At 40.0% G+C, this 24,502-nt stretch overlaps 1 protein-coding gene across 5 annotated transcripts in view; it reads left to right on the top strand.

The window, feature by feature from the left end:
* WDR41 (WD repeat domain 41) overlaps positions 1 to 24,502 on the top strand; it is a 33,865-nt gene that overhangs the window by 5,697 nt on the left and 3,666 nt on the right. Inside the window, exons 3-11 of one of the 5 annotated variants that reach the window (XM_030566065.1) lie at positions 3,997 to 4,045; positions 6,288 to 6,419; positions 6,780 to 6,842; positions 8,824 to 8,935; positions 12,644 to 12,706; positions 13,691 to 13,783; positions 16,431 to 16,615; positions 21,386 to 21,507; positions 22,510 to 22,598. In XM_030566065.1, the coding sequence (XP_030421925.1) occupies positions 3,997 to 4,045; positions 6,288 to 6,419; positions 6,780 to 6,842; positions 8,824 to 8,935; positions 12,644 to 12,706; positions 13,691 to 13,783; positions 16,431 to 16,615; positions 21,386 to 21,507; positions 22,510 to 22,598 (908 nt within the window). Of the gene's footprint in view, positions 1 to 3,996; positions 4,046 to 6,287; positions 6,420 to 6,779; positions 6,843 to 8,823; positions 8,936 to 12,643; positions 12,707 to 13,672; positions 13,784 to 16,430; positions 16,616 to 21,385; positions 21,508 to 22,509; positions 22,599 to 24,502 lie in introns of all 5 variants that reach the window. The other 4 variants (XM_030566064.1, XM_030566067.1, XM_030566066.1 and 1 more) reach the window with 4 other exon arrangements.

The raw sequence follows: 24,502 nt of genomic DNA, 5'->3' as shown, positions 1-24,502 counted from the left end.
AGCAAGAGAAATAATACTTGACTGCCTTCTAGGGAGAGCTTTGCTCAATGATAAGGGTTGCAAAATGCCTAGAAATCTAAAATAGCAAACACCTTCCTCAAGGGTACAAGCACTTTGTTGGGGGATGACTCTCTCCTTCCTAGTGTCTGCTGATCAGGCAGCTGCATTCATCCAAATGTGGAATTCCCACACCATCTTATGCTTGCCAAAGTTTCACAGAACTGACAATTCTGAAAATATTTACAAAAGGGATGAACTTCTTTAGGTCCGCAGGATACATGTTTTAAATTAAGCGTATGTTAGAACGATTATAGATAAGGAAATACATGCAGCTTATGAGTGATTTTTCTAAGTAGCATTAAAATAGGCCATAAAGATTCAAATAAAACTGTAAGGTTCTATTCTGGTGATTTGGATAGTCATTAGAGCAATTTCAGACTAGTTATTTTAATATTTCTTCATTGTACATATTTTCAGAATATGTACACTGAATAGATCTCAATCTTGGAAGTCTGGCTTTATAGTAGAAATGCTGGAGCATCCTGAGGCAGAGTAGAGGCACCTGCTGATACTAACAAATCCTCTATTACTTCAGGAGAGGACTGTCTTCATTGCACTTTATCAAACACATTGCGGTACTGAACAAAATCAATGTAAAAAACAGATGGAAGAGTAAGTTGAAGGATAGAATAACAAGTCAGATATGGATAAAAAATAGGTTACATTAATGTCTTATAGGTGTTTAATAATCTGAGAATTTGAACTGTTTTAAAATAGTTTGCTTCATTGGATAGTAATTTCATTTTTTTTGTTTAGCATGAATAGAGTAGTTAAACAGCTGATAACTTTTCACCTGCTTTCCCCTCACCCCATAAAATTAGTATTTTTTTCAGAAACTGAAATGTTTTTATTTCATTTTTGAAGCTATCCCATTGTGGTTTTGTTAACTGTTGTAAGCCAGGCTTCACGCTTCAGGTCTTTAGATAATATCATCTTACTGAGAATTTTGCAGGAGGATTTTCTTGTTTTCTCAGTGGCTCGGCTAAAACCAGTGAGTGGAAAATTCTCAGATTGGTTTTTGAAGATACTAAATAAATCCTGTATCTGTCTAACAGACAGCTGCTTTTTTCTTTGTTTCTTTCTTATTTTTTGAACATGAAGTGAGGGTCATATTGATTGGAAGATCACTAAAGAAGGGTAAGCCTCAACAAGGGTCTTCCAAAAAAATGGATTGATATAAAATTGCATGTAATACCCTAGCATTTGACATATTAAACTAAACCGAGTTCATAACACATTTTAAGAATAGCTTTCTTTGTTGCTCATTTGACCATTCCTTGCTCCTCCAGGAAGCAGACAAGGTTATAGAGGATGGTGATCATGACTGGAAAAGAATCAGGTGACCCATGAAACTCAGACTTGGTGAACAAAATGTATACTGTAGAACCAGCCGTCCTACAGATATCTTTATATTTAAAAAGAAATCCTTTTAAAACAAAGGGAAAAATCCACCCTGTACATCTTATACTGATGAATTACACATGCTTTCTCCTTCAAAGGTCAGGTTTCTTTTCAGATCTTTGCTCAAGTGTCAGTGTCCCATCATTAATTGAAGGATAGGTTTCCATATTTAAAGTGCTCATATCCAAAATGTGAGTGGCTGACTAGTTTGGTTCTGGCCACCACATCTCAAACAAGATATAGCAGAAATAGAAGGTACCCAAAGGTGCGAAACCAACGTTAGTAGAGGCATGGAAAGACTTCCAAATAAGGGGAGATTGAAAAGATTTTGTTCTCTTAAGACAGGAGATGAAGAGGGGACTTGATAGAGGTATATCAAACAATGATGGTAAGGAAAAGCTACATTAGGCCTACCTATTGACTGTCTAATACAAGAGCAAGAAATATTTGTTTGAAAGGCAACATAGACTTACCTTATCGCAGAATATAATGGCTAAAAATGGACTAGGATTAAAAAGGGTGATAGTTTATGGATAATTAGAACATTCATATTACTGGGTAAAAGTTTAGAAGGGATAGAACGCTTATTTAAAATATAAATCAACCACTAGTGCCTAAGATTAGAAAGAAACTTCCTCTATGGGCAGATTATTCTTTATTTGTCCATTATGGAGTTTCTTGTACTTTCCTCTGAAACCTCTGATAATTCCCTGTACCAGATACAGGACACAAGACTAGATGGTGAATTTTCTTGTGAAATTGGCACCTCCTTGCCTGAAGAAAAGTTCCCTCAGAGTGCTCAGACGTGTTTATTTTTACTTTTTTATAGCTAACTTTTATAAAATACAATTTATGGTAACTGTTACTGGGTTACCATAGTAACACTTGGTTACCAATTTTTAAAATTTTAACAGATGACATTTTTATTAGCAAAGGATTTTTAATATTTTTAGTCATAAAAAACTTGTGAGCAACCTTGAGGTATTTAGAACCCAAGTTTTTTTTTTTGGTTTGTTAATTTTTTAAATTTTGATTAGCAAAGTTGCAATTGCAGACATTTGGCTTTGTCTATGAAAACACTGACAATTATTCCTAGCTAGGTGGTGGTTTGCTTTTAATTAATCATGGCTCAATACACCCAAAATGACTGTGGTTTTAGTATGGTTTACTTACCCCCCCCCATCTCTCACCACTATCACCTTTTTAGGGTTTTTTCTTTTTTTAAAGTCTTTTTGAGAGGACTTGAACTTCTAGTGTAAAAACGCTACACAAACATTTGTGTGAGCACACATTTATTGCTTCGTTGTGTTTAATCCGGGGCTGTGGCCTAGAACAACTAAGAATTCAAATGTAGCTGTATCTCCAGTCAAGAGGACACAGAGGTCTTCAGATCATATCATTTCTGTTTTCAGTTGCCAGAGGTTGGCCACTTTCCTTAAACAGGGTGCATCAATACTAGGAAAACTTCAGAATCTAGCCATAGTGCAGCTGCATTGACTGTAAACTACTAGTGTAGACAGGGCTTAGGCATGATTACTGAGGGCTGGTCCACACTACGGGCGGGAAATCGATCTTAGATACGCAACTTCAGCTACGTGAATAACGTAGCTGAAGTCGAATATCTAAGATCGGATTACTCACCCATCCACACCGCGCGGGATCGATGTTCGCGGCTCTCCCTGTCGATTCCGGAACTCCGTTGGGGTTGATGGAGTTCCGGAATCGATATAAGCGTGCTCGGGGATCGATATATCGTGTCTAGATTAGACGCGATATATCAATCCCCGAGCAATCAATTTTAACCCGCCGATACGGCGGGTAGTCTGGACGTGGCCTGAGGTGTTCTCTAGGTAAGGAAACAGGTCAAATTTAGTTGGGTTTAGGTAAAACAGAACCAAAACTTAGCTGCTTTTTCCTAGTGTAGATGCATGGTAAGATCTTTAGCTGGATTTTAGCAGGTGTTATGCATATCAGCATACATACAATCCCCTTGCAAGTTCTTTTGTACAGTTTAGTTAAAAAAAATGATGTAAGATTCATGTATGCCTGGCCTGACTTTAACCCTCATGCTGTGTAAGTTGTTATATATAGTGCTCTGTAAATTCCTTGGCTAAATAAGAAGGCTAATAGACTATGATTTGGCTTCATTGGATATGGACCTCCCCACCCAATCGCCAATATTAAACCTAAGCAGTAAGATGACTGGATTCTGTAGTACAGGCTGCTATTTGGAATAGTGAAAAAATGTTTAGAACACATTAAAGAATATTCTCAACAATAAGAATATTAAATCATATAATGTGAGAGTTTTCACTTGTGTTTATTAATTAAGTCAATGATTTTGTTTTTATACAGTATTTGGGGCTTAAAAGGTACCTTTCTATGCTTCAGATTACTAGTAAAGCCAAAGTGATTTCGCTCCTTATAAATGAAATAATTTGCTCTGTTTAAGTAGTGATTATTGGTGCATAGCATCATACTGGAAATTTATCTATCATTTTCTTTATAGGTTTTGTTTTCTTTGTTCTTTACCAGATTTGCATCTGCAGGAGATGATGGAGTTGTATTTCTGTGGAATGCTCAGGTTAGTTTAGTTTTTGAATAGGTTATATTCTGTAATAAGGATGTGGATGGGAGAGGAAGTGTGGGGAGCTAATTTTGCTCTTGAACTGATCTAAATCAAGCATCAGTCCACTGAAGTTTAGTTGAGCTGTGTCTAGCATAATGTAAAATTGGTGCAAAGGCAGAATCAGTCCAAGAGAGTCTTAGCACAGTAGAAATAAGTTGAATTTTATAGACATGTCTCACTGAAACATCCTTGAATTGGTTTTTATTTTTGTTCTGCTTCAGAAAAGCTGGATGTGAAACTGAGAGTCTGAAAAGAGAAGTAAAAATGTGTATGAAAATATTCAGTGCAAGACGAAGTATTGGAAGCACAAGTTAAAATGTTTTCAGTAGCTGTTAAGATATTGGTTGCTGAACCTCTCAATATCAGACGACATGGTGAGGCCCCAGTCCTGCAAAGACTTATGCACTGTGCTTAATTTGTAATGAAAGAGGTACTGGGACTCAAGCAATGTTTTTTACTTTCATAACTGACACTGCAAGCCCAGAGGTGCCGGGGTATTATGAACTACCAAGCCTAGAGGTGCCATGGTTCAGTCCTGGAAGCCTTGGCACAAGTTAATCACTGCTGATGCATGAGCATAACTTTTTGCAGTCTGCCTACTCCCATTAATTAAAATGGGGCTACTCAGGGTACGTCTGTACTATCTGCCGAATCAGGGGGTAGTGTTCGATGTATCGGGGATCGATTTATTGTGTCTCGTCTGGACGCGATAAATTGATCCGCTAATCGACGCCCGTACTCCACCTTGGCAGGAGGAGTAAGCAGAGTTGACGGGGAAGCCGCAGTAGTCGACTCGCTGCCGTAAGGACAGCCAGGTAAGTTGAACTAAGATAGTTCAACAGTTGCATATCTTAGTTCGAACCCCCCTGCTAGTGTAGCCCAGGCCTCAGAGTGTAAAGTTAAGCACTTGTGCAAATCTTTGCAGAATTGGGGCCTAATATAAGAACTGACTTCACTGTCACCTCCATGGAGTTAGTGAGAGAAAGAGCTCTTAGTTGCTTGGCGTGGTACAGGTCTCCCTCCAGCTTTTAAAAGTATATTGTTGAACAGTAACACTTGTCACAGGAATACTGCATTTTAGAGGTGATACTTCCAATAAAGAATAATAATAAACATGCTGTTTTCTCCCTATACAAGCTCATCAAAAAATGTGAAGGTAAGTATCTTGCAGGTTACCTGTTAGAGGATGCCTGATAAGTAGCTTAGATATTTAATAGACTGAAAGGCAGATCAGTAAACTGTTTAAAATCTGAGTGTTAAGCTTCAAGTGAGGCAGAGAAAAATCTCAGAGACTAAACTTTTTATGAAGACCTCTTGAAAAAAGTTATACATAACATTTACAACAGTAATTTAAAATCGGAACAGGGGAACTTGTAACTTTCCTTCCTTTTCTGAAAAGTTTCAGTTAAGCATAACATTTCTTATGGAAGACATTTCATAACCCTCTAACATGAAACAAAATGATGTGAGAGAGAATCAATATTCCAGAAACGTATGTGAAAATGCACACAAAGCATTTATGGATGCATTTATGGATGGGTGTCCAACTTTGGAGTTCTGTTTTTCTACTTCTGCATACTTACATGCTTGAAATCACTCTTGTATTTAATAAAAACACAAATATGACATTGTTAATCACAAGTGTGCCATTTCAACTGTCTCTGCATCCCTAACTTTCATGCTGGGTAGTTAAGCTAAAATGGTCCCATGTTATGGGTGTAGACAACAGATACAATACCGAGTTTCATACAATAAATGGCAACAGTCAGATACTCTTGTTAATAAAGATAGTTTCAAGTAGGTCAAATGATTGTTTTAAAAAAAAGCATTCAGATTTGTTTTGCCAGCAAATTAGAAATAGTGATGTCAATAGAGTATAATGAAGTAAATTGGCTAACATTTAAGCTAAAAATGAAACCATTAAAATACATAAGATGAATATTTCAGAATTTAACTTAACAGGTGTTCAAGTGTTTCCAGTTATTAAATGTGTAGGTCTTTCATAGTATTCCCCTACATTCAAAGTAACAGGTTTATTTAGGTATAATACATCTTGGTAACATTTTCAATAGCACCTGAGTGACAGACTCCTAAAGTCCCCATTTTCAGAATTCACTTAGGCACCTAGGTCTCACTAAGATTTAGTCAATTTTGAAAATTTTACCTTTAATGTGCTGTATTTGTTTTTTTTTTTCAGACTGGAGAAAAGTTATTTGAGCTGCATGGACACACACACAAAATTACAGCCATTGCAGCATTTCCTTCATCTGGTGCTTGTGAAGAAAAAAATCATTTGATCTTAACTGCATCTGCTGATAGGACAGTTATTGTATCCTTAAATCTTCCTAGAATTTAACTGATTTTAAAGGGAACAATAAGCCTGGCAGCAGAGTGGGTGGCAATTGTTTATATTATAGTAGGACCCAAAGGCCCTTGTCAAGACTGGGGCTCTGTTGTGCTAGCCTCTGTTAAAATACAGAAGTAGACATGGTCCCTATCACAAAAATAATGAATATGTAACAAATAAGTGTAAGTGTCACTGCAGAGTGTCTAAAGTTTGAAGAGTAGGTTAGTATTTAGAAAACCCCTGTGTCGCTACATTTTTATTTCTCAAACTCTGTCATCCAATTATAAACTAAACAGAGAAACATGTTATGACCTTTTATGTTTCCTTAATAAATGAATTCAGGTTTGGGATTGCAATAGTGGCAGGGAAGTTCAGAAAGTGTCATGCTTCCATTCCACTGTAAAGGTAAAGAAAAGTCCAAGTGTATTTTAGGCTTGTGTATATAAATACACCCGTAGTGAAAGCTAGTGTGACATATGTGAAGACAGAATATTTAAAAATGAATAATAACCTATTTTAGTTTGCTCAGACCATTTACTTCAAAGGTAGTAGAATGACCGAGATCTAGCCACTGACAAAAGTTTTATTAAAAGGAAGGAGCTGGGAGCAACCATTTCCATTATAAAAGATTGTCACTTTGAGTCTTGCAAACAATGATGGTGTTAGAACCAGATCTTTCAAATTGGACAGCGATAAAGCTTTGGGGCTGGAGTAATGCCTTTTGCTTGTCCTTTGAAATTCTGTTCAAATTTGATTCGATTATAAATGGTTTACAATTGCTATTTCCCTTCTCTAACTTGTGTTCCTCAGGAAAATTTTGTTCATGTTCAGTTGTTTGGCATGGTCATTATGCTAGACACAGCTCAACTAAACTTCAATGGACTGATTCTTGATTTAGATCAGTTCAAGAGCAAAATCAGCTCCCCACATTCCCACTCCCATCCACATCCTTATTACAGAATATACCCCACTCAAAAACTAAACTAACCTGAGCCTTCCACAGAAATACAACTCCATCGTTTCCTGCAGATGCAAATCTGGTAAAGAACAAAGAAAACAAAACCTATAAAGAAAATGATAAATAGATTTCCAGTATGATGCTATGCACCAGTAATCACTACTTAAACAGAACAAATTTCATTTATAAGGAGATAAATCACTTTGGTTTTACTAGTAATCTGAAGCATGGAAAGATACCTATAAGCCCCAAATACTGTATGGAAACCAAAATCAGTGACTTATTAATAAACAAAAGTGAAAACTTTCTCACATTACATGCTTTAAGAGATTCCTGAGGGTAGAGTGTAAAGATCACTTTGTCCCCAGATCATGCTGCTCCATAGCCACCAGGAGTGGATGTTTCCACTGCTCCATGATAGACTTTGGGATTTAAGTCAGGATCCAAATCAGGTGCTTCAGCCAACCATGTGATTATAGATGTATTGCAGTTGGTAGCCGGGGAGAGTCATGGCCAAAAATGACAGCCCTAGAAATATCTTCTCAGCCATATGGAGTGGCAAGCTGCATTAGTAGTTATAGTTAGGGCCCTACCAAATTCATAGCCGTGAAACGTGCCATGGACTGCCAAGTCTGATCTCCCCTGTGAAATATGGCTATTGTAGGGGAGGGGCGGGAGGCTCCTACTGTGGACTGGGGCTCCAGCTGCTGTGGACACAGCCCAGTATTTCCTCTTCCCCTGCCAGAGCTGGGTCACACCCACCTTCAAGAACCTCCTACAGCTGCAGGAAGCTCCATGACTGCTGGCTGGGAGCCCAGCTCTGAAGGCAGCGCAGAAGTGAGGGTGGCTGTCAGTCCCTGACCTGGGTGGAGGCTGCCGGGAAAAAACACATGTACAGCAACACCCCCCACACCCTGTAACCCTCACTCTGTGGTGCTGGCTTTAGAATTTGGTGCCCGGCCAGCAGCTGCTGCTGCTCTCTGGCTGCCCGGCTCTGAAGGCAGCACCCCTGCCAGGAGCAGCACAGAAGTAAGGGTGGCATTCTGTGACTCCCCTACAATTACGTTGTAAATCCCTGCCCCAACAACCCCCTTCTGGGTCAGGAGCCTCAGGGTTACAACCTTGTGAAATTTCGATGTAAACATCTGAAACTGAAATTGGCTTCAGGAGGCCAGGATTTCACCCTTTTGACTGGCTTTCAGCACCTTCAGGGGGACCTTGGATGATGATCACCTCTGAAATCAGGCCCTACAGTCTTGTTAGTAAAAATAGTGATGTTTCACAAGTGATTTCTGTATTCTGCAGGAAAGAGAGTTTAATATATTTCATAGTACCTGCAGTTTTACCTAACTAAAGCTGATAATCATTTCACTGAAAAATTCCCCAAAGAACTTTTGTAAGGGCCATATATCTGATTTTGTTCTGCAGTGTTTGACAGTTCTTCAAAGACTGGATGTATGGTTATCTGGAGGGAGTGATCTATGTGTTTGGAACAGAAAATTAGATCTCTTGTGTAAGACCAGTCATATCACTGATGCAGGTAAAAAATGGAAATGGCTCATTATAGCAGATAAAGTGAAAGTAAAATGGATTTGTATAACGATGCAAAATGAAACCTGGCAAATTCTCTTTAATTCTAAAGATAACATTATATATTAAAGCTGCCCTCTGTCTAGTTTTAAAAATGTCAACTTAATCATTTCAGAATTAAGGATACTTATAACCTCCTGTGCTATATGAATTTTAGAATGTCAAGTATCAATAATTGTACATTAACTTTGACTTGCTGGACTAGATCCTCCACTAGTGATTTATACATTTCCCTTGCAGAGGGCCGGATCCACAGACTAGTGATTTATACCTCTGTGAGGGAACTAGACTTTTTGTAAGTATATAGGTTCAAGGGTTTTAATTACAAGATTCAATCCTTTGTATAAACAAAAAGGAAAAATTTTGAATAGGATTATTAAATATAATATAATTAAACTCATACTGCTCTGAACTATTAGTAAATCAATGTATTGTAAAATCATCATCTAAATATGTTTGTAAAAGCTTAAAATGCAGCATTGTTCCTAAGGCAGCTAGTATACTGGATTTTTTTGGTACATAGCTGGAGCCAAAATAGCCACATATACCTGTCATAAAATAGGAGAACAGAAATGTGTTAGCCCTATATACACAGGAGGATTACACAGATACACAATTTAATCTCCTACCTCAAAGTTTTGAGGCAAGCCTAGTATTACTTCCAGCCCTCACAATCTGCTTGTATTTTACTATTTATTCCTGGAGTGGAGATGTTGGAGAACTCTGGACATGTTAAAGATAACTGGACAGCATTTCAAACAGTTCGCTCTGAACCTCATTTTGTGTCTTTCACTCAGCATAAAGCTAGTTGTTCTTATTTATATTGCACTAGCACCTAAGAGAACTCTCTTCATACAGGGAACTCATTGTCCTAGCTACAGTTCAAGTGGACTGGAAGACATAGAAGCTACCCCGAAAAAGCTTGTGTGAAATCCTGGTCCCATTAAAGTTAGTGATTTCACCCTTACAGTCTTAGAGGACAAGGAGGATATGGCAAAGGGGAAGCAATTAACTCTGCACAATTTTAATGTGTATTACATACATTTCTTATGAAAAAAATAAAGTATATAAAAATGTATGCCTGTACCAGTTGCCCCTTGACCTCTTTTATGTAGATGGCACAAAAGTAGTGCTGTTTGTGGAGGGTTTTGAAGGAGGAGGAAGTAGTGGCCTGAGATCAGTTTGGGATGGGCATTTACTCCTAAGTGGCAACATGGAAGAAGATGAGACGCAGTGGGAGACAAGTAAATGGTCAAGGCTGGCATCAGTGGCAGAGGGTAGCAGAGGGTCTGAAAATGAGGGCAAAGATTTTGAACTTGATGTGGTGGGATAGAGGAAGCCAGTGAAGAGATTCAGAGAGGGAGAGCTATGGCCAGGGAGATGATCATAGCAGGTGTGAGGGCACAGGGAAATAGGGAAGCCAGAGAGGAGGCAGTGGTAGTAATTGATAGGAGAGGAGGACTTGCATACGGGTTTTAGATAGAAACAGAATATCTGATTTTAGAAATACTGTGGAGGAAGAAATGCAATATTTGGATACAGCCTTGGCTATGTGAACCAAGGGAAAGCGAGGCTTAGACAGTGACTCCCAGGTTATGGACCTGAGTGGGAGGATGCCGATACTGTTGACAGAGACAGAAAAAGCAAGGAGTGGGAAGGGTTTGGGAAGAAGGATTGAATGTAATTTTAGCCATGTTAAATTTAAGTTCATAGTAAGATAGCCAGGAGAACATGTCTGAGGGACAGGCTAAGATGTGATGGAGGGGGAGAGAGACAGCTGAGGAGGGAGAAGGCAGATTTGTGAGTCATTATAAAGATGGTAGCTGAAACCATACAAGGTGTGACAACACCCAAGGAGATGGTATAGAGGGAGGAAGAGAAGAAAGGTCACACATTTGGGACCTTGAGAGCGATGGTCTGGCGCAGCAATATCTGTAAATACAGTACAGAACTCATTTCCCCCAAAGTATCTATGAAATACATTGCAATTACAACAGTTACATCATTAAACATTACCTCAGTGGCCTGATTACAACGATAGGCTTAGTTTTCATACAAGAAACATCACCTATCCTAATACTTGAGCTGGTCTGCCTTTGTTTTATCACACAAAATTCAAAAGCCAAGAGTTGGGCATAGTACAGCAGTTAATGCATGGGACTGGAAGTGAGAAACTCTGGACTTCTAGCTCCAGGTCTGACACGGACGCCTTCTGTGGCCTCAGACAAATCTGTTATTCTGTGTCTCAGTTTCCCCATGTGAGAGAGATAAATACTAGTTACTTCATAAGGTTGTTTTGAAGATTAGAGTAGAATCTCACTAATCTCCATTTTATCTGGAGAGAGAGCAGATATGCACGTAAAATGTCCTATATATGTAATCACTGCATTTGTATGAATTTACCTATTCTAACTTAATTGCCATAGGAGTACTATCTATCTGTATGTTGCTATTCTACATAAGTGTGTGTAATCCTAGATCTTCAAAATTAGAATAGATAAAACTATACAAATATGCTTTATCTGTCTCTCTCTCTGTGTATACACACACACACGCGCGCGCAATGTGGAATAGAAATTTGGAGTAAAGGGATACAAATCTAACTATATATAGACTTGCATTATTTGTGGACTCAGTACTACCTACAAAAATCAGTTGTGCTATATTTTACATACAGTGCATATAATAACAAGGGAAATGCTAATTAAAAATGCACCCAAATCACACAATCATATCTGTAGATGAAGTATAGTATAGCGCTACAAACAATGCCAACACTTTGTAATTGGGCTAATTAAAAAAAACCAGTTATAAACCTGTTAAAGTGTATATAGTGTTGTCTGGTGGACATAGTTACAAACCACTGCTATTCTTAATTTATGGGACAGTTTCCTGAGGAAGGGTTTGATGCTGTGAGGTGCTGAATGCCCTCAACTCCCATGTTCTAAACACTTTCCACAAGACTGCAAGCACTTAGGCCATTTAACAGTTGTAACGGTGACAAAATCCCTCGTTACAAGAGATTTGTCATATTGTCTGATTTTTTTTTTTCACCCACGAAAACTCATGCTCCAAAACATCTGTCAGTCTATAAGGTGCCACAGGATTCTTTGCTGCTTTTACAGATCCAGACTAACACGGCTACCCCTCTGATACTTTAATTTCAGTGGGACGCAGCATCTCTGGAGATCAGGCCAACAGTGTTTAAAATAATTTGAATGGTGTAGTGTGACAGAATGCTCCTGGTTTTTGTTTTTAACTTTAAAAAAAAAGTTAAGTAAAACATACTGAGACAGCCAGCCAGCAGATGTAAATTGGCATAACTCCATCAAAGCCAATGGAGCCTCGCTAATTTACACCAGGTGAGGATCTAGCCCATTGTCTTTACTAAAGATGAACGTTGCTTGTAAACAGGTACTGTTAAAGTGTTTTGAAATATATATGAATTGATAAATAAATGTTTTATGATTTAACAGTGTATTTGTGTTGCCAGTACATAAGTGATATCAGTTTCTCTCAGCTGTGTGTTGAGAATGTGGAACGGACCTCTCATTAAAATCCATAATTTTTAGAGTTATAAAGAAATAGCCCATATTTAATTGCATTATATTCATATGGAGAATAACCTTTTTTCCTTTCTTTACGGATGTTTTTAAAGATATCAGTGCTTTGGTTGAATTGCCTAAAAACTGTGTTGCAGCAGCAGTTGGCAAAGAGTTGAGTGAGTATATTACATTTCAACTTAATCTCCATAACCCTCTATATATTCATGAAGTTTGGATTTTTTCTTATATGCAGTAGTTTGCAAAAAAAACACATGGATTGAAGCATTTTATCAAAACCATGTAGGAGAATTGGAGCCAGGTGCCACTCTACCCAGCTGCCTCCTTTCTTGTTTTTTCCAATATATATTTACCTGCATGTTTCCCCAGTCTGGTCTGCATGCTGACTATGTTTAATTTTTTATTTTTAAACTTCATATTACAACTGATGAAACTGGTGTTCTAAAAATGCTTCTGATTCAACTTTTTGGTAGAGTGTAATGCTCAATGTCCGATCCCCTTGCAAGTGAAGTAGTAAAAATGCAATTGGTGCTGCAGTACTGGACAGCCACTGCACTTTATTAAAAACAAACAAAAAAACCCCAACAACTTCTTTTGCTTGTTTTCTGCAAAGTTATGTCTCAGTCACTCTAAGCAGCACTTCTGTGGTGGGGTGAGATTCTCTGGCTTACTATTTGTTTCAAGATTAGGAATCAGGTGGAATTTTACCATTTCTGATAAAAGTATTTTTATTTGAATTTTATTTTGAGTGTAAGCGGTCAGATCGGGGTGGGGGTGTAGTAGGGAGAGGAGAGATTGGGGGAGGAAATGGGGCGGATGTGAATGGACAAAAGAAAAACTGCTGTGTTCACAAAAACAAACTGGAAAATAAATTCAAGGGTGCATATTTTATTTTAAAAAGACAAGAATTTTTTCAGATTTTTATTTTTAAAATTTTGCAATAAAGCTGCTTTTGGGTTGGGAAACCCTCACAAAAAAGACTGTCCTAAACTGTATAGTATATACTGCATTGTGTCATCTAAAGTGTACTTAATTCATAGTTGAGTTTCTCATTTAAACAGAGCTGCATTTTACTCTGTACAAATGATAATGCTTGTTTAGAAAATTTGTCCATCTATCTTAAGTAATTTTTAGGTTGGTAGTTTCCACAGAGGGATCTGAAGGTTGGGATGTCCTTGAAGTAAAACGCCTGGCTGACCATCAAGATAATATCCTCTCGTTGGTCAGTGTCAATGGTAAGACTGATGCTTTATTAGTTAGTATTTCTAGTTATTAGTGGAATATTTTCAGCTATGAAGTTTAGTTTTGATTATGGCCAGACACATAACTGGAACAAAGCTTTCTAACCACTAGAGGAACTGTCAAATGGAGTTGTGAAGATAGTCAAATTTTGAAATGATATGTAGTGATACTTATGAAATCCTTACATCGTCAAAGGACTTCACAAACACTAACTCATCCTCACAACATCCCGGTGAAGTAAGTACCATTATCGCTATTACATGGATGGGGAAGGTAAGCCAGCTAGGTTGTGACTTGAGGAGCCAGTGACAGTAATAGAATTTGGTTTGTATTTTGTTTTTTTGCTATCTTGTTGCTGTATTGGAAGTTTAATTCTGTCATTCCCTTCCACGACCTCCTACAGTTGCTTAACTTAGATGACTATGATAAGTTGTTATAATAGACTTTACAAAGTTTGAAAGAAATGTTACGTTGCTTTTTAGAAAAAAAAAGTTTGCAGCACATCATGGACACTCAAATCTTACAAAAAAAATCAAGTTGTGATTTTAGTATTGCTTTAAATTGACTTAATGTTCAATACTATCGCAAACCCATCTGAACAAACAAAAGACTCGTGAGTCTGAGCCAGATTCATCCCTACGCCGGCACAGGAACCAAGCTGAGTTAATGTGCCTTCCCTGTACAGAGGGAGCTGATAGAGCCCCTGCTGACAGATAGGGTAGGCCTGATAGTTGCCCTATCTTCGCCCCTGCTGTAGTAGCCCCTATGTTGGCCTGGGTACATCCTCTCCTGCTTCTCCCATGCTACTTTGATCCTTCCCCACAATTCTACCTGTGCCCAGGATTCCTGTGGATGTGGCATAGCGGCTTCTTGCATCGGGATTATAGCGCCAGAGGCCATGGTGCAGTGTTGTGAAAAACTGGGAAAATGAAAACTTAGATTCTAGAACAGCAAGATCTATGGGATTTGTGTTCCCACAGTATTCCATTGGTTCTGATACCAGGAGTTGAACAATGCTGGGTTTTAAAAGGCAACCCACTAAGTACTCCTGCAGGAAGTGTCTACCATTATCATGACATCATACAGATGAGGCAACTCAGCCCCACCCACTAAAACTACAAATGGGGGAAAACCAGCTGCCATGACCCCAACCCCTCCGTGGACACATTGTTCAACACTGATGTGTCTGGGTTGCTAGTATAGCCTTTTTCCCTCCTGTAATCTCTGTCACTCTGTCAGGACACTTACCTGTAAATATCGGACAATCCTGGCTGCTTTCCCTAACTCTGTTGAGGGCTCTGCAGATCTCTTCAGAATCTACTGACTGACTACACCTCCCATTTCGGGGTTTGAGAAGCCGTTAAGCTTTTTATTCAACCAGATTAAACACAATAGCTTTTGTTAACCTCTCTCTCTTACTCCAGGAGGGAAAGCCTAATCCTTTAAGAACCCAGCAATGCTTCCCTTCCTGATCATAGTCTAGTTCTCTGGCCCTCTCTAGTCAGCAGCCAACCAATGACCCTTCAAACTCAACCTACCAAAGGTCCAAAATGCTCATCCTAGATTTCTCTGTCCTTAAAATTCACACACTATTGGGTATGTCTCACAGCATACCCAATTTACAATTGTGCTTAACAATGCCCATCTTACACCACCACCTGTCATACATTCTAGGTTATCATAGTCCCTTCTCCACACCAAGAAATCACTTATATATTCTGCCTGAGAGAATCAGAGGGGTAGCCGTGTTAGTCTGGATCTGTAAAAGCAGCAAAGAATCCTGTGGCACCTTATAGACTAACAGACGTTTTGGAGCATGAGCTTTCGTGGGTGAATACCCACTTCTTCAGATGCGTGTGGTGGAAATATCCAGGGGCAGGTGTATATATATGCTAGCAAGCAAGCTAGAGATAACGAGGTCAGTTCAATCAGGGAGGATGAGGCCCTGTTCTAGCAGTTGAGGTGTGAAAACCAAGAGAGGAGAAACTGGTTCTGTAGTTGGCAAGCCAGTCACAGTCTTTGTTCAATCCTGAGCTGATGGTGTCAAATTTGGTTTTCACACCTCAACTGCTAGAACAGGGCCTCATCCTCCCTGATTGAACTGACCTCGTTATCTCTAGCTTGCTTGCTAGCATATATATACCTGCCCCTGGATATTTCCACCACATGCATCTGAAGAAGTGGGTATTCAATCACGAAAGCTCATGCTCCAAAACGTCTGTTAGTCTATAAGGTGCCACAGGATTCTTTGCTGCCTGAGAGAAGAGGATCCAGTGAATCACCAATGAAGTATAAAGTGTCTGTTCATGCAGGGTGAAGACAAAAAGCCTTAGTATTTGCACATGCTTCTGCTGGTGGTGCCTCTCTTTGTCATGGTGTACATCACAGAAATTGAAATGCTTTCGTTTCTGATTTGTTTTGCAAAACATGTATTTAAATTTTATATCAATAAAAGGAAATCAGATTACCAACCTCTTTGAAAGGACAGAGGATTTTACTTAACCAAATACATACTACAAATACCAATCACTACCTTAGAAACAGGTTTTATCTAGCAGCTTTTTAGCTGTTGCTTTTGTAGAGCAGCTTCCTAGTTTGAAATAGATTATTTATAATATGTGGCTTTGTGCTTTTGCCTAGATTTGACTTTTGTGACTGGCTCTCATGTGGGTGAGCTGATAGTCTGGGATGCATTGAATTGGATAAGTCAAGTATGTGACTGCAACACATGGGACCCGTCTTTCCACACAGTCACACAACAAGAAATTAAATTATCACAAAACCAACATGAAGTTTCAATTCAGCATTTAACATCTGATGCGGAGGTAAAAAAAATTTAAACAAAATAAACCAAACAAAAAAAAATAAAGTTTATCTTTATAATAGAAAGCAGAGTGTTTTATGTTAACGTTTTCAGTCTACTCTAGCAAGCAATAAGTGATGTTTGTTTAAAGTTTACTCAGCTCTCTTCAGAACTGGGTTTTATTATTTATTAATGCAGTCACTAGTATTAATATTTTGCTCATTAGATTAACAAGGTTACAGCAGTTACCAAATGCTATTTCTAAGTAGTTAAGTACAGAGAGTCAATAGACTCAACCTGAGAACGAGCAGACAGCAACAGTGAACAATTACAATTTAACTTGTTTTCAGTTGTCAAAGGCTGATTTAATAAGTGTTTAAAGTTGGTTTTAAAAACCAAACAAGGTAGGTGTCTGTTTCAGTGAAATAAAGTTATTCCAACTGTTTGGAGCAGCAACTCAAAATTTGCCTCTCAGACAGTTCTAGCTGTAGGCACTTTAATAAACTAAATTAAACAAAGGGTATATGTACAGTCTGTTCTTGACTGTGAACACGTCTATAAATGGTAGTAAAAAATGTTCCTGCCTTTGTTCCAAGACACTTGGCCGATGTAGTTGATTGAAAAGGTCGCAAAGAACTGCAGAGCTTATTATAATGTATCAGTGATAACACAAGGGTGTGCGTTCTTTCCAAGAAACTCAGCTCAGAACATGATTATTACCTTGTATGCAATAAAGCATTCTCAAGTTGTTATTGTTAGGGCATGTTTAGTTAAATCAAGTTTTCAGTGAAAGGAGAAAATCCCCCACATGGGCTTGCAAACTGCTGAAAGGGAAATTGCTTAACAAAAAAAAAAACAACAAAAATTGTTCCCTGAAAAACCCTGTTGGCTTTTCCCCTTACTCTCTTCATCTCCTCCCCTCCCTACTGGTTGATGAGGCTCATCTCAGAATAATGACAATATAGTTGAATTTCAAAATTAAATTGGGAGGGAGGGGCTGAGATAACCCAGTATAAATTCAAATCTAGCAGAGTTATTGTGAGGAGAACCTTGCTGGCATGTAGACAGGAGGAAATGGATTAGAGGAAGGATCAGAGCTAGTCCTCATTGAAATCAATTGCACAGTTCACATGGACTCCAGAGAGAGTAGGTTTTGGCCTGAAAGAAATAGTCAAAAGGGTTTTTAAATACTTTTAAACAAAAATATTTCCCTGCTATGCAGCCTGATGTTTTGTTTTTTTTTAAAAAAATATTTCTCTCTGCTTTGTTTGGATTGAGTGAGGAAGCATCTCTATATGGGCAACTGTTTCTGGGTATGGGGCCCAGAGGGATTATAGTAGTTTGTGAGAATGTGCTGTCTTATGAGGTACACGAGTGGGAAAGCTGGAGGGGAAACATCAGAGGATCTCAGTACTCATCAGCTGGAAGAGAGGAAGGTAAAACAGGTACAAAATGGCCACTTTAGGTCTGATTGCTTGGTTCTGCCAAATTTACAAGACCAGTTGGGAATGCTGGGAAAAAGTTCCCAGACAGATCTGACTATTCACAGTACATTTATTGAGTATAATTGTAAAGTGATTCTGCAGAATACTGCCCTATAGCTAATAATGGCTGCCATCCAAGTGGAATACAGTGATTATGCAAACCAGACATCATTACATAATGAGGGGAACTGTAGAGTTTTGTTTTAGTAATTGTACAGCATCCCTACACTCTCTACTAAGATAATAACAGCTGTAACAGTAGTGCTTCCAGCCTTTGCAATATGTGGAAGCTCTGTGGGGCAGGGACTCTCATTTTAGGAGCTCAGCTCTCTGGGGCTCATCTTCCTTAATGAGACTTCTTGATGCTACTGCAACATAAATAAAGAATAATAGTGATAAAAAAGGTTGAAATGAACTGGCCCAGACCCCATAGTTCAGGTAAAATGGTATTAAGATACCTCAGAACATACTGTTTTCCTGCAAACTCATTCCAGTGCTTTATTGAGGAAAGAAAAGTTTGCAAATCTTTGTGATAAAGCCAGCAGTGAATTTACATAAATACACTCTTGTGCATGACAACTCTAGAGCTGTTGCTAGTGTTTGTAGTTTGTACAAACTGGTTCTGTGTACAAGTTCTTCCTGCTCTTTGAGATATTAAACTTAGAGTTTTTTCTTTCTACATGTAGTTTTAAACTAGAATTAGCCTAAGCAGGTGTGATGGGTTACTCTATTCACTGCTGGTCAGAGCTGCTCAGAGGTGAAAGTAAGCCAGTACACCCTGGTCCTCTTCATGACTCAGTCCTCCAATCAGGTCACTATGGTGGTTTCCCCTTCTGCAGGAATGGATCAAAGTTCTTGCTCTCTAACAGTCTCAGTCTTCTGCTTTACTGCCTCAGTGCCACTCCCACAGCACCAGGCAGGAGAAGCTAGGAACTACCCTCTACTCCAGGTTCCAGCTCAGGAGTGCACAGTAGCCAAGGTCTGTTCCCTAGACCTTGCTGTCTTTGCCTGAGCCACTTCCATACCTCCTAATTTTCCCTCCTCCTCTGGGTTGCCAGTCTCTTTACTCCCCCTGCCTAGGGAATAATTCTAGGTAACTCATCTCTGCAGCCCCTCCCTGTCTCCCTGCAACCCCCTCTGCTTCCAATTTCCTGTCTTGGATAAAAGCTCCACCTGTCCCTCACAGCTGAGCTTCTCTGTAAATAGCTGCATCCCACCCATGGAGCCTAATTAGATGATTGGGTCCACCTGGCCCAATTCAGCTTTTGCAAGGCAAGTGTGGGGGAGTGCACCTCATCACACACCATCTCCCTCAAAGCTGCAACCAGGGGTGGGCAGATATTATTCTACTCTAAATCACCTACCTGTACCTACTGCAGCTGGGCTCTCAGGTCATCCCTTTCTTGTCTTAGGCTGTAACTCATGGTCAGAGACCTTCCTCCATAGCATCTCTGAGTTTCTTCTGCTGGAACTGCAGGTCCTGTGCAACCTCCACCCAGGCCTGCTCTGCAGTTAACAGCTTCTCTCTCACCTGGACCCCCTCCCCCCAGAGTCCTCCTTGCTCCCAGGCTCCGAGTTCCCACTGTTTTGGGGTTTGTCTCAGTGTTTGTCCTCCAGGGAGGACAGTAATTAATGCAGAGGCTCTTTCTTCCCTTCACATTTCTTTACCTGCTTCTTGGGTTTCTCCACTATTCTTATGAACTCCTTATGGGCCTCTGGCTCTTTTTTCTCTTGCCTCAGTCCCTTGCCCTTTTCTGGGCTCTCTTTCCCCTGTGAGAGTCGATGCCTCTTTATGTAGCCCTTTCTCCCACACCAAAAGCAGGTCCTCCTTCAATCCAGACACTTATTGGGTGGTGTTCTCTGGGCCCTCTCCTTAGTCCTTGTCTCCTGGTAAGGCTCTTTGCTTCCCTCCAAATAGGGGCATGCTCTCTTCAGGTGCCCCCTGCTTCCACAGCCATAATGCTTTGGGGTTGGGCCTCTGGACTCCTAGTCCTGGAGCACCTTTCCCATTCGTGGCCCTTAAAACTCCTCCTGCTTTCATGAAGGATTCTGTACAGCTGCTGCTGCTGTTGACAAGCTACCTGCACCATACAGTTTTGTAAATACACTAGGGTTTCACACAGTCTCTGCTGGTTCTCTAATATCTATCCCCACATAACAGGGACCCATCACTGTTGCTTCTTATCTCCCCACTGTGGAAACAGAAATTCCGGCATGCACCCTAGTAGGGGACATCTTCCCACAGCAAAGAAAGTCTGTACTGTGGGCATTTCAATTTTGTCTTCATTTAGTGGTTCTCTCCCTGTTATGTACCCTTGCTGCAAGGTTCAACCGCATTATAGTGTCTCTCTGCCCCTCACCTGGGGATCTTGTGAGGCACAGTCCATTCCTGATCCCTGTGTCAGAGTTGACCATCCTGCCCACGTTCTCCATCAATTTGTGATGGGTTGCTCTACTCACCGGTGGACTGTGCTGCCTCCTTGTGGTTCTGGGGATTAACTCAGGTAGGTCAATGCTCCTTCCATCTGTTTCTCCTCTACAATCTCTCTCTTGCTCCAGGAACCGCAGCGTCCTCTGCGTGACTGAGCCTTCTGGCCAGGTCATTATTGTAGTTTCCCCTTCCAGGAGGAGTGCATCAAGGTTCCTGCTCTCCAGCAGTCTCAGGCAATCTTCTTTTTCACTGTCTCACAGTGCCACCGGGCTCAGCCTATACTCCAGGTTCTGGCTCAGGGACCCTCTACACAGCAGCAAAGGTCCATTCCTTGGACTGCTGCCTTTCTCTGAGCCGTTTCCATACATCCTAGCTTTCCCCACTCCTCCAGGTTTGGCAGTCTCATCACTCCCTACTCCCAGGGAGAAACTCATCTGTGCAGCTTTCCCTGCAGGACCCGTGTGGGCAACACACCCTATCACAATAGGTTAACACGTTTTTGAATAAAAATATTCCATACAAGAAACAGTTGCTGCGCTTTGTGAATTTGTTATATCACTGTAGCCAACTTGGAATTCAGCATACAGAGGAATTCCCAATATAATTACAAGTACATTTTTATGCTTTACTAATTTTGTTGCAATGATATGTAAGGTCTCCTACCCAATCTTCCTCTCTCATCCAGGAAGTGTCAAAGCTTTTCCAATCGTTTGATATTTTTATTCTTCAGAAGGCAGTGCATTAATGCAGGTTAAAAGGATAGGTTGATCCCGGTAGCAGTAGCTTTATGATGTCATAGTACCACTGGAAATCTGTTACACAAAATAATAGTTTTATGTCTGTATCTGTGTAATGTTCTATTGAATTTTCTTTCCAGTGTGTGTTTGCTGCTGTTGGGAAGGGCATATATGTCTATAACCTTCAAATGAAGCGTGTGATTGCCTGCCAGAGAACTGCTCATGACTCCATTGTATTGCACATTGCAAGACTTCCAAACAGGTACAAGTCATGGTAAATTTTGTAATGCAGTAAAAAAATGCAAGGCTCAGAAAGCTGGCTAGGGACAACCTGCAAAGCTACATTTAACTTCCCAAGGCAGCATAGGGTACCTGATCTTTGGCTTGATCTGCCATAAGAAATAGCATTGTTTTCCATTTTGAAAATACACCATTATAATTTGATGTGGAATAATAGAATTCAGCATGCTTAGTACACAGCTTCCAAATTAAATATCTTTTGCTTTTTTAAATTCAAATCTAGCAAAATAATTAGTCTCCATTATGGAAATATCTTTTCACACTTGCATTTAATAAAGCAAAACAAAGCCACATGCCAAACTCATTTAGACATTTCTGTTGCTCAAAAACAGCCTAATTAATTTAATGAACAAATATTGAACAGAAAATAATCACTCCCACTCTTTGTCATTTAGTGCCAAGTGTCTAGCAGGAGCTTAATATTTACAGATGAATTACAGATCCATCAAAATAGAGCTAAGACAAGACAGTTGGTTGCTGTAGGTATCTCTATCTAATAGCTATGTTGCCATTCTCCACTATCGTTTTATGGAGATGTCTATCAGAAGGTAAAATAAGGCCCTGATCCTGCAAACACTTGCACTGTGCTTAACTTTAAGCAGTGAGTAGATTCACTCCATTGGATTACTTGCACAGTTAAGTTGTTAAGACTACACACATGCATTAGTCTTTGCAGATCAAAGCTTGCATTTGTTTTTATAAAGCAGTACGTTTTTAAAAGCATTAGGTGGGATTGCAAATTTGTATAGTTTTATATTAATTTTCCTGAGTTCACTATAATTTGTCCTTTTGCAAAAGATCTCTCAGCATCATGTTAAATAATAACTTTTAAGAGTTACTGGTAATAAAATTGGGTAGACTCTTGGGGGATTTATTGTACCTGCAGTGAAATTTTATGTCGATTTGTGCTAGTATGTATCCATGCTGGTTCTGTTTCAATATAATTCCTCATTTGGTTGGACAGGCAGCTGGTATCATGCTCAGACGATGGCAGTGTTCGCATTTGGGAACTACGTGAAAAGCAGCAGCTTCCAGCTGAGCCTGTTCCAACAGGTTTGTCTATAGCTCCAGAGAGAATTGGTTATATAAAAATAGTGTTCAACAAATACCCTATGGACCCCAAAGTTGACCGTACAAAACTAGAAGCTCCAGAGCATAGCATAAAAAAAAATGAAACTCTGACATGCTTGCAGTAGGGGCAGCTTTCACGGAAAATGTTGTTTTTCCTTTATTCTCTCTCCCTCGGAATTTATAAGCAAAGATACCAGCTGACTGAAAGTCTTGATATGCATAGCCTCACCTAGAAAGTTCCTGCATTGAGCTCTGGCCAGGTAGCCCCCTGTACACTGAGGAGCCCTGTTGAAGTCACTGGGGTTCCATCTGGTTGCAGAGATCCACCACACAGACTCCCCTTTGAGTTTTTGTGCTTCCTTAGGGTCTTTGCTGAAACTGAGTGAGTATATTTAAGCCCGTTTCTCTGTTCATAGAATATTCACCAGCAGATCAGCTTCCTCAGAGAGTCATGCTAACTTATTTTTAATTTTTGAAGACTTTTTTTTACTCTCTGTATTGATTAGAAACAGTTCACTATGAATATTCTATACTCAATATTCAAAATCTGAGCTGTTGCTCAGTTGTGATGCAATACATGATGTATTATATGAGGTAAGAATGTTTGTTTTCATATAGGAGGTACATAATTTTTATAATCAGGTGAAGATGCTACATGGGGCTACATGGTAGGGGGATAGATGGAGTTGTTCTGTTCCAGGGATCGGCAATTTTTAGCACGTGGCCCGCCAGGGAAAGCCCCTGGCGGGCCAAACCAGTTTGTGTACCTGACGCAGCCACAGTTTTGGCCTATTGTAGCTCCCACTGGGTGCGGGTTGCCGTCCCAGGCCAGTGCGGGCTGCGGAAAGGGCGGCCAGCACATCCCTCGGCCTGTGCCACTTCTCGCAGCTCCCAATGGCCTGGAGCGGTGAACCGAGGCCAGTGGGAGCTGCGATGAGCTGAACCTGTGGATGTGGCAGGGTAAACAAACCAGCCTGGCCTGCCAGGGGCTTTCTCTGACAGGCCGTGTGCCAAAGGTTGCTGATCCCTGCTCTATTCTTTGCTCTGAGTGATCCCAGAGAGTAACTGTTCATCTCTCTCATACAGGATTCCAATTTGTCACCCTTCTTGTTCAGTGTGTGTGTTTGGGCTGATCGAAGGGTTAGTGAGAAAGTATAGGTTGTGCCATCTTCAGTCAGGGCCAGCCCTAGACCATATGGCACCCCACATGAGGAATGTCTTTGGCACCCTCCTCCCACAATTACACAATAAAACAAGGTTCACAGTGTCACGCCTGGGCTCTCACTTTGTTCTTATATTTCAGTGATGGACTGGTGGTGCCCTGCCCTTTATTTTCCCGTGAGGGCATGGCTGACAATATTCTAGGAGATTCAAGGAAAATGTAGTTCTCACAAAGTGTGGAAGGTTCCAAGATTCTACAAAGGAATTTTAGGAAGTTAGTGAAAAATGAATCCACATCAGAATATCTGAAACATTTGACTTCAAACAGTCTATTTTCCCTTTTGTCGCTAATAACAAAACCAGCACCCCGAGCCTGGCATCCCCCACACCTGGCACCCCAGCGGTAACCTGGGTTGCCTTCCCCTAAATCCAGCCCTGTCTTCATTCTATAGATAGATGACACCCAATCTTTTCAATTCTGTCAATACAGTTACACAGTTTACACAGTGTCTTGGAGACTGGAGCATAAATGAGAACTAGCCTACAGAGAATCAGCCTGGATAAGAGAGAGAGTGCATATAGGATGTGGGAAAAACAGCAGCAGCAGGGCTAGAGATTATGTCCATGTTGTGAATTATGGAATTACCTGCCCGTTCTTGCTTAAATTCATAACCTAGGAAAGTTGAATTTGCAGCTGCTTCTGGATATCTGGGAGCAGCAGCAGC

The sequence above is a fragment of the Gopherus evgoodei genome, chromosome 6 (assembly GCF_007399415.2).
Source record: "Gopherus evgoodei ecotype Sinaloan lineage chromosome 6, rGopEvg1_v1.p, whole genome shotgun sequence".
NCBI lineage: Eukaryota > Metazoa > Chordata > Testudines > Testudinidae > Gopherus > Gopherus evgoodei.
The sequence above is the reverse complement of the archived record's forward strand: the minus strand, read 5'-3'. Positions and strand labels throughout refer to the sequence as shown.